Below are 10,675 nucleotides of genomic sequence, written 5' to 3'. Positions count from 1 at the left end.
AAGCAACGGCAACAACAATGGTAAATAGATCTATTTAAGTTTTTCATATTTGTAAAGATTATAAATCTAAACTTTTAATTTTCTTGATTTGAGATTTTGAATTGTTCTGATTTATTTGTTTATGAATTTATTGAAATACTTGAATATTTATTTGTTCTGATTTTGAATTGTTCTTATTTATTCATACTTGAATATTTATATTGATACTTGAATATTTATATTGATGATTGTTAATTTGAGAATTTATTATAATGAATCATAATCATAAAATAAGTTTGAGAATTTATTATATTCAATGTTGGAATGAAAATGACAGCATGTCATATAAGTGTCCTCAAAGCATACAGGTACATGGGTTTTAGATTGAAAAAAAGTTGAATAAAGTAAATTGTGGATAAAATACCAATAGTCTAATATTTTTCCCCATAAGCATTTGCCATGATGGCTCTGGTACGAGGTGCAAGGTAGCAAGTTCCTCCCCAAGTGGTACCATTTCTTACTGCCGAGACATTTCTTTCGTGCAGCTTTTTCATAAGATAAGTAACAAGATTAGTCGAAATCACATAGTAAGCCAAACGTTCACAGCCCTAAGCACAAATATAGAGTAAAAATGCTTATAGTTAGAGCAATATAATACCTAGATTGAAGGGACAAGCTTTTCAAGTTCCAATATTATGCTTCAACACACTGTTTCTTTTAAGCCAACAGAGTCATCATTGATGTAGTCTACTTTCTTCAATTTGAAATGAAATACTCAAAAAATTATGTCTAATGACTCTTATCCAAGAATCTATATCAAAAAAACACCATTGTGACTAATACAAAAACAAATCTTATAAAACTAAAAGATGTGATTCTTCTCTTACTCCCTCTATAATACAAACAATATTAATTAGTGGGTTATACAGAAATAAATAATCAAAAATTAAAGGAAACTTTCACCTTCCTAGTTTCCATCTAAAGCAAGCAAAAACTAAAAAGAAAAAAAATGATACTTTGGCAAAGATATATAGCAGAAGAAAGTTGATCATAAATATTCTAATTACATCTAATCCAATCATGAAATAGGATAAAAACAACCATGGAAGTTATTCCCCCAACAAACACAAATATATAGTAGCAATAATTAAGAGAATATTAAAAATTCGTCCAATAATTTACAAAATCAGTGGTATCATAACCTATATTGGATGATTTTGCAACAAATTAATTCATTTGCTGATTCAAATCATCAAGAACATTTGCATTTGCAGACAGTTTGCCTTCAAATAACTCCTTATCTTTCTCAGCTATTAAAAGAAGGAAACTACAATTAGCATTCTTTTCCTTTCAATAACATTAAACTCGTAATAAAAACAGAATAGAAAAATAGAGCTCCAAATATATTGTATATATATCCATAATGTATGTACCATCATGAACTTGACTGGCTAATTGCTTTAAAGTTTCAGTGAGTTGATCGTAGTGTTTTCGTAAGAAATTTAGATTCTAAGCCATTCCACAGCTTCTCATCCTCTTTCTGTTTCACCTTGAGTTTAGCATTTTCATTAAATGCATTCTAAGCCCACCCTGTTTTATAGAAGTTACGTGCCGAGGCACGTAAATATTAGTTTTATTTAAAGTTTAGTTCTTTATTTTTATTTAGATTTCTGTAACTAAAGGATTATGTGAATGATTTGTTGTATTAAAGTAATATTTGTTCTATTATATTTGGTTAGTAAAATATAATTGGGTATATATAAATCATAAGAAAATAATATTTATTACTTATTTATAGAAAATTAAGAGCAACAAGATATTAATTGGGTATGTGAGTGGAATGCTTCTTGAAGCCATTTCTGCTTCTCGGTTTGGAGTGGTTAAACCAGAAATTGCCGAGACAATTGGCATTAAGGAGGCCTTGAGTTGGATAGAAAGAAAGCAATGGTCCAATGTCGTAATTGAAACTGATGCTCTGGTGGTGGTACAAGCTATTAATAGCTCAATTTTAATGCCTTCTCAGTTTGGATTACTTGTTGGGGATTGTCGGGCTTTAATTTCGTCTTTGAATAATGTTTCGTTAAAATTTGTTAAACGATCTGCAAATAGGGCTGCTCATTGTCTTGCTAGAGAGTCTTGTTTTTCGTCAGATTGTGTTTTTAATCAGCATAATGTCTCTGCTGGTTTCAAGTCTATTGTAATGGCTGAAAGTGTTTAAATAAAATTTTCACTTTGACTCAAAAAAAAAAAAAAAAAAAGAGCAACAAGATATAAGTTTGCTAAAATTTAAAGCAAAAAAAAAAATTAAAGAACATGTGCTATCTTAAAATAAAAGAAAAAATTATTTAAAAAAAGTCTTAATATATGGAATATTATTAGAAAAACTAAAAAGAGTATTGTGAAACTTCTTCCTAATTCTCCATTGGTTCAGCTGCTTGAATGGTGAATTGATTCTACCTAAAAAGAGTCTCTTTCTAAAAACTCGCGAGTTGAGCTTTCAATTATCTCAGAAAAAACCACATCATAATATTGTGATGCAAGAAAAAGTAGTTATCAAGTGGTGGTGAGATATGAACTTTGAGGTGATAACATGCAGTCATACCAGTCGAATAATCTGATGCGACTTGAGCTAGCTTCATTAAGTGATGTCTCACCTATTTGTCTTTGAGCTGTAAAAACAAGTAATGTAGATGTTAAAACTTTAACAACGCCCCCTCTCAGTTATACATTGGGAAGAAGAGTATATACATCCTTACCTTCACAAACAGAGAGTTCTTTGAAATGGTTCCGGTCCCTTAGTGTTTCCTCTGTCAGCCTTTCAAGTTTCAACGATGGTCCCTCTCTATCATAAATGGTAAAGTGAGTACAAAATTAACACATAGAAAGTTAAACATCACATGACAAAATGATTTTCACCTCCGGATCATCGAGAAGTCTAAGTGTGTTATTTGCACTTAGTAGGTCTCTCACAGATTCATTGTAGATCTCCATGGCAGAAAGCTTCATAACATAATCTTTTTCATTATGCTACATTAAAAATTATTGTTGTGTAAGAAAACAAAAGTCCAAATCCGAGAAAAGGCGAAGACCATTTATATTGTATACAACTTACCTTCTCTACGTAATCATATATATATCTGCTACTGTATACTCAGTGATACCACTCATGGTGTATGTCTTTCTACTGCTTGTTTGTCCTTATGCGAAAATGCTCGCTGCAGAGCGAGTTTCATAAAATAAGCTTATCTATTTTCAATAACAGTGTTCAAGCAAAGTTCATGACACAATAGCAAAGGGAAAAAAATCAAAAGGAAAAAGGTGCTATGCGCTTGTCCTGTACTCGCCATTTATACCACCGACAACTGAAAGAGCAACATTCTTGGCTCCTTCTTGATACACCTGCCTTGTGGAAGAATCAAAGCTAAATACTTTGTCTATTACCAGAAGAAGAAAAGTTAGATCAGAAATTCCCATTGTTGAAAAATTGTCAAACAAAAAACATCCTATAATTGAGTTTATATCCAATCTAACCAGCAATGTGGTGTACTTTCATTTGACCAATTGAGAAAAAGAGAGAGAAAGAGAGATTTGATTGACAAAAAAGAACTAATTTCACAGAAAGGTAATGTCGTAATGAAAGCACCCTTACCAAATGTATAGGCAGTTGGGTACATGGAGCGCTCAGAAACTGAAAGATTATTCCTGTAAATAATGGTTGTATCATTGATACACTCCCAATCTGACAAACTTTAGAGACCAATCATCATTTGCATTAACAAACTCTAATCATGGGCCAATAATATAGTCATCAAGAGTAGTAGCAAACCCAAAAAATTTCTTTATTTATTTTTTAATTGAAGTGTCAAAACAAATACATATACCCAATGCACATACAGACGGTTCTCTTATGTAATTTAATGGAGTTTTTGGAGTTTTCCCAAAGGGTCCCAAGTTCCAGACTGTCATACATAAGTTTTCATATATAATATAATACAATTTATATTTATATATATGTTCTAATAAAAAGATTTCACTTCACCGCTTTTGCGAATAAAAGTCAAAACACAAAAGAACGAAACCAACGCCCAAAAACCCCTTCCTTTCATACTCATTCATTCTCTCCTTCCAGATTGATTTTCTCTCTATCGCTGTAACTGTAAGTAAGCTAATCTGATCAACACAAAGTCCAAACTTTACAACAAAAATCCAAACTGTATATCCCAAAAATAGAAAATTCCCCAAAAAAAAGTTATTATTACTCAAATAAATAAATTCAACATACTAACCGATACTAACTGAAAAAAATCTGGAGTCAGATCTACGGAGCTTGGGGCTAGTTGTGGCGGCGGGGTGCTGGGACGGATTCATCTCCAATCGCAAATCAGCGAAAAACATTTTGCAAGCAACTGAAGCGACGGAATTTATGCCTTCAATCGTGACTGAATGACTTGGCGGGTTTGTAGGCAATCGAGAATTTATACATATTTTTTTTTATGTTAACGACTTTGCAGGTTTGTAGGCAGTCGGGAATTTGTACATATTAAAGGGAAGAGTGAAAAGTCCATCTGTATGAGAATGAAACGATTGAGATGAGAGAGATTTTTTTTTTATATTTTTTTATAAGAATATAATTAACCGTATTAATATTTAAAAAATTGTTTAATTTTTTGGGTTTAATTATTGAGTTTATTTGTTAACGGGAGATCAAACCTATTAAAATGTCGTTAGATAAGCACTTTTAATATATAAAGATATAATCTATATATTATATAATTATGTACATATTTATAAAAGATAAAAAGTTTAAACTACTATATTTTTTTATGACGTATAATTTGAATTTTAAATTCAATCTTTATATTTATTTCATTATCACAATAACTAAAATATAACAATTGAATGTGAAAAAAAATAAACATTAGTCTTCAGTTTGGACGGGTGAACCCGATTAAACTGACGAATTCATTGGGCGGGTTGAAATTTTTTTCTTAATTGGGCGGGTTGCACTTAAATTTTTGTAACCTGATCTTTACATTGGATTAAATAAAATATAACGTAAATTGACCAAACCGGCCGACGTACACCCCTAATTATTCATGTCCCATTCGAGAACAATATTGTAGAAGATGTTTTTACTAAAGCTTTAACTTTGTTTTTACTGTTTCAGTGATTGTTTATGTACTTAACCATGCTCTCCAGACTTTGATATCTACCAAATCATGCCCCTCAAACTTTGATACGTACTAAATCATGCCCCCTAAACTTTCATCCATGTTAGAATTTTTTTACTAAAATTAGAAAAAAAGTCCTTAAATCAAACAATCTTAATAGTTCAGGGAGAATTTTTAACAGCTAAAAAAGTTCAGGAAATATGATTTAGTACATGTCAAAATTCGAGGGAGAAAATTACTAATTAGCCTTAAAAATAAGTTAAAATAATATACAAAATAATTCCCTTAAAACCATATTATAATATTATTTTTTGAAAAAATTTATATTGAAATTAATACAACTTCATTTCTAAAATTAATACTAGATACCTTGTTTTTTTTTTCTTCGTAATGGAAGTGTGCATATATAGATTACATTGCCATAACTCTAGTCAACCGTCATTTTATATTCAATACATTAGCCCTATCTAATCTAATACACCGAAGCAATCAATTTAAACACGTCAAAACTTCAATGAAGATCATACCTTATTCCCTACAACATCATTATTGTTATTATACCTAACAATATCTACTAATATAGTATTTTACGATTAATTAATGATATTTTTTTTAAAATTATTATATTAAATTACATATACATATATAAGACATAATACTTAAAGATACCGCGCACAAATAATATCTTTTAACATGTCTATTAAAATTATCTTAACAATAAAAATCTATAAGGCTAGTATAAAAATCTATACTTGTTTTTTTTAGTTTTGTAAGGCTAGTATGACTAGTTTTTGGTTTTGTAAGGTCAGTATAATTAGTTTTAATTTTATAAGGTTAGTATAACTAGTTTTAGTTTTGCAAGGCTAACATGACTAGTTTTGATTTTGTAAAGTTATTATATATGGCTAGTTTTAATTTTATAAGGTCAAATTATTCTAATAATAACACATCAAATGTAGTGTAGTCACCGTCAGCAATGGAGATGAGAATAAATAAGTTCTAGTATCATTAGAGAATTCTATGTGACTATTTTTATAAAATTTTCATATTTTATTTTATTTTATTTATAAGAGAAATTTCATTTTCATTAAATATTTATTATGTATTAATTTTTTCCTTTTTATTTTGTAGGTGCTTTATTAGTGGATTGGAAATGACAACTCTTAGATTTGAGGTTTTTTTTTCCTTCTGATATTATGGTTTTATTGTCTAGTTCTCTTGGAGTATCTCTGCAAGAAAATTCTCCTCTGGTTGCGTAACTTTGTTACCTTTATTATTTTTAACCTGTATCGATTTTCTTTAAAAAAAACAATAAAAATCTATAAATTGAAAAATCTTCTAAAAATGGAACGAAAACATTTTTGAAACGTAATCTAACTACGAAAGAGAGAGAGATCTACGCCTAGACTAGAGTATCTCACCCAACGAGAGAGGAACAAGGCCGAAAGAAATTGAAAAATGAATATTATATTTCTTCTTTTGTTAAATAAATATTAAATATATGATTCAAATAAGCTAGGAAATGCTATATATATATATATATTCATTATACCCTTCAAATTAATATCCGTGAAAAAGGGTACAATAATGAATTTTTCAATCATATACTGTACATGGAGATGTAAAGCTAAAATATTATAGCTCATTTAAAAAAAATATGTATATACTCCAATAATATACCAGAAATTAATATAAATTTAGCAAATAAATATTGGGCTAAATTAAAGACACGACATTTATTATAATACAAATTTACAAAATCATAAATACATTATTTTATTGTTTGCATTCATACTAATTTTTAGGAGTGTTCATTATATTACATCCAATGTTTTTAGGCTTATCTATATCCGATCCAATCATATATTAGATGTTAAATTTTACCACTCGATCTAATCCAATTAATTTCGTCATCCAATCGATCCCCAACATCCATTGGATGTTGGATTGGATCGGTTTTATCCATTAGATGTATTTCATATATATTTATTTGTTTAATTTGGGTTTATCTAATATTTTAGACCTAGTATTTTTTGGATTGGATCGGATCCATCCAATATTTTAGATCCAGTATGTATTGGATTGGACTGGATCCATCCAATCCAAGAAAAAAAAAGTAAAACTTTAATGTTAATTTTCATATATACATATAGATTTGACGTATGACAATATAAAATCTAATTACTCATCCAAACTAAATGAAAATACTAATTAGTTCGATTGGATGTTGGATGTATTGGATTTTTGACACCCCATCCACCATCCGATCCGATCCAATTGGATATTTAAAAATAACATCTGATCCGATCACAATTGGATATATATCTAATGTTTTAGTATATTATTTTTCAAATTTTAATATATTTTATTCATTTTAAATATATATAATATAATAAATACACATATCTACAAATACAAATGTATAATATGAATAAACATGATGTAGTATGTTTTCATTTTGATATTTAAAAATATATTAAAAAACCTATATGGGAATACTATGAAGCACCACAGTCTCAACAGTTAGACCTGGACCAAACCCAAACAAAACACCCCAATTCTTCCCCTCACCAGTGGTTTTCCTTCCCTCCTCCAAAGACTTGTTCCTCATCTCATCCAATATAAAAAACACTGATGCACTTGACATGTTCCCATACTCCCTCAACACATGCCATGAAGCCCTCAGCTTCTCCTGTTCCAGCCCCACTCTCGACTCGACCTCTCTAAGAATGGCCGCGCCACCAGGATGCGCCACCCAGAATAACGAGTTCCAATCACTAATCTTAAATGGAGTAAAAGCCTCCACCAAACACATCTCAATATTGTCACCAATCAATTTTGGAACTCGTGGAGATAAAGTAAAAGTAACACCATCTTCTCTTATATGTCCTTCAATACAACCTTCTGAGTCAGCAAGAATAGTTTGAGATGTCGAAACGATTTGAAACAACCCTTTGTTTTCATGATCATCAGCATTACCAATAACAAGAGCAGCTGCACCGTCCCCGAATATCGCATGGCCCACAAGGCGCCCCTTGTCGTCCTTAGATAAGCGGCCAAAGGTCGCGTCCATAGATGTTATTTCAGCGCAAACAGCGAGAACAGAAGCCCCGTGATTATTTTCCACGAGGTCCTTGGCTATGCGGAGGACAGTGCCACCAGCAAAGCAGCCTAGATTGTAGAGCATGATTCGCTTGATGGATCTGTTGAGGCCGAGAGACTTGACGAGCTTGTAGTCAGCTCCTGGCATATCAGCTGCACCTGTTGATGAATGGAAAATTATGTGAGTTATGTTGGATATTGGTTTTCCCCATTCTTTAATGGCCACCATTGCAGCTCTTTAAGCAAGCTTTGGTATCTCTTTTATCTTAATATCTTGACGTGTGTTGAGTGATTGGGCAGCATAGTCACAAAGGTTTGGGTTTTTTTTCAAGATATCTTCGGTTAAATGCATGTAACGATTCTTTATCATTGAATTATTGCCTGAAATATAGGGTAAGAAAATTTCAAAATTAATATTCATCATAATTCAAAATATATATTAGTAATTGCTAGAGTTTTTTACGTTGTTAATGTGTAGAAAGATAATAAAATATATAATATGAATGAGCAACTCCTCTCATTGCCAGTAAACCTCACTTACCTTATCGTAAATTCTAACATAGTATCTAGAAATAAAATCCCATTCACCTTATCTTAAATGCTAACAGTAATATAATCTATATGTATATGTATAATTTACTTACAAATGCGGGTGAAGAGCTCTTTGAACGATGTGTTGTTGTGATTGTTGGTGAGTTTGAAATAACTATGTAAGAATTCATCTTGGTTCACACAGCTCAAAGGATTGGCTGTGCCAATGGCTAAGATTGTTGCCACACAACGACCAACATCCTTTGCTTTAAGTACTCCTTTGATTTCTTCCATGTTTGTCAATATTATATAGAGTCTTTATAATATGTCTTCACGTTTCCCTCTGATAGAAAGAGTGTATATGAGGGAGGTATTTATAAATAAATATTTTTATGAGTTTATGGTATAGTCAAAAAATAACAACTCTGTATACTTTCTATTTCCTATTAATTATTTTATTTTATTTGTCTTGAAGTTGGCTATACCACACCAAACCGATACAAAAAATATGGGCATAAGCATGAACGCGACATGTAAACACAAATAAACTAACTCGAAAATATGACACTTTAAAAAAAACTTGATAATCTGATAATAACAATACTTATAAAATTTAGTTATTAATTAAAATAATATTAAATATTAAAATTAATAACTTAATTATTTTTGAAAAACTTACAAAAATACTGGAATTTGGGTTAACTTTTACAAAAATACTGTCACTCAGAAATCTTTTTAAAAAAATTGTATTTTATAAAACACCATTAAATCACAAAACAGAACAACTCAAAACAACAGTAGAACAACTAAAAAATATCAGTTGAACAACAGTGAAAACTTAACACAGTATACTGTAGTATGAAACTTATAAAAAAACACAGTAAAAAAAAATAAAAAATACCGCCTGACAGTACTTTTATAAAAATATGACAAAAGTTAGTATACCATGTAAATTTTTCTTATTTTTTTTATATAATTATATGTAATTATTGTTAAAAAATTATATAGAAGAGAAATTTATTAAATAGAGCAAATATAAATTAGTATTTAACTCACTAATTAATAAAATGGAAAAATGTGGAGAATTCAAGCTCGTATAAGAAATATGTTAGTCTGTTTAAAAAAAAAAAAAACAAATCAGCTCGAGTAAAACACTACAAATTTGTGTACAGTATAAAAATACCGAGCTTATAAATTGTGTCGAGTCTATATCCTATTTTTAACACGTCATAATACTACGACCTATATACACTGCACTCAATAAATAAAAAATATAAATATATATAAAAAATATATTATACATATTAAATAATATTAAATGAACATTAATGAAAAATTTAATTTTACTCCAACTTCCTTAAAATAATATCTATAAAAAAATACCAACTCTTGCTATTTCACATTGGACCATAATACTATTGATATTGTACCAAATACATAGAAATATACAATGTCTATCCAAGAAAAAAATACATATCTATTAATTTAAGAATACATTTGGAATCAAATAAATCAGAGAGTTTTAATTAAATAGAGTTACACTAAAAAAATTAAACCACGAAAAAATATCAATGTAACAACAATAACAATAAACAATCATTAATATTATATAATAAAATTATTTTTGAATAAAAGTATTATAATAAAATTGTAATATTATATTATAATAAAATCATTAATATTATATTATAATAAAATTACTTTTGAATAAATACAATATTTATACATATATTATAAATTGGAAAAAAATTATTAATTGTACATGAATAATTAATTTACAATTATATATTTTATTAAGATATAATATTCTTATATAGATGTATATTTTTTTTAATACGAGACATACAAAATGTATAACTAATTACAATTTAAAAATTATTTTTATTTATATA

General features: G+C 29.1%; 1 protein-coding gene and 1 long non-coding RNA gene across 6 annotated transcripts; both read right to left on the bottom strand.

Moving 5' to 3' along the window:
* Window positions 1-274: 274 nt before the first annotated feature.
* Window positions 275-4,669, bottom strand: LOC115721956 (uncharacterized). 5 transcript variants are annotated; one of them, XR_009685741.1, is made up of 6 exons: window positions 3,629-4,669; window positions 3,092-3,413; window positions 2,896-3,006; window positions 2,736-2,821; window positions 638-2,648; window positions 275-524 (listed from the first exon to the last, which is right to left on the bottom strand). It is a non-coding gene; the product is annotated as an uncharacterized LOC115721956 (long non-coding RNA). The 5 variants fall into 5 exon arrangements; XR_009685742.1 differs by lacking the exon at window positions 275-524 and having other exon boundaries at window positions 2,325-2,484; window positions 2,582-2,648; XR_009685740.1 differs by lacking the exon at window positions 275-524 and having other exon boundaries at window positions 2,325-2,648; window positions 3,092-3,194; window positions 3,320-3,413.
* Window positions 4,670-7,491: 2,822 nt separating this feature from the next.
* Window positions 7,492-9,134, bottom strand: LOC115707680 (chalcone synthase-like). Its single transcript, XM_061108520.1, has 2 exons — window positions 8,897-9,134; window positions 7,492-8,411 (listed from the first exon to the last, which is right to left on the bottom strand). The coding sequence occupies exons 1-2, from the start codon at window positions 9,075-9,077 to the stop codon at window positions 7,636-7,638; spliced, it is 957 nt and encodes a 318-aa protein (XP_060964503.1). The 5' UTR covers window positions 9,078-9,134; the 3' UTR covers window positions 7,492-7,635.
* Between the last annotated feature and the right edge of the window lie 1,541 nt (window positions 9,135-10,675).

The sequence above is a fragment of the Cannabis sativa genome, chromosome 1 (genome assembly GCF_029168945.1).
Source record: "Cannabis sativa cultivar Pink pepper isolate KNU-18-1 chromosome 1, ASM2916894v1, whole genome shotgun sequence".
NCBI classification, from domain to species: Eukaryota; Viridiplantae; Streptophyta; class Magnoliopsida; order Rosales; family Cannabaceae; genus Cannabis; species Cannabis sativa.
This window is presented reverse-complemented; position numbering and strand designations above follow the sequence as displayed.

Excerpts from the sequence above, each read along its gene's own strand:
- LOC115707680 (XM_061108520.1), bottom strand. The coding sequence starts at position 9,077 with ATGGAAGAAATCAAAGGAGTACTTAAAGCAAAGGATGTTGGTCGTTGT. Across the intron at positions 8,412-8,896 it reads AGAGCTCTTCACCCGCATTT|GTGCAGCTGATATGCCAGGA; the intron begins GTAAGTAAATTA and ends ATTCATCAACAG.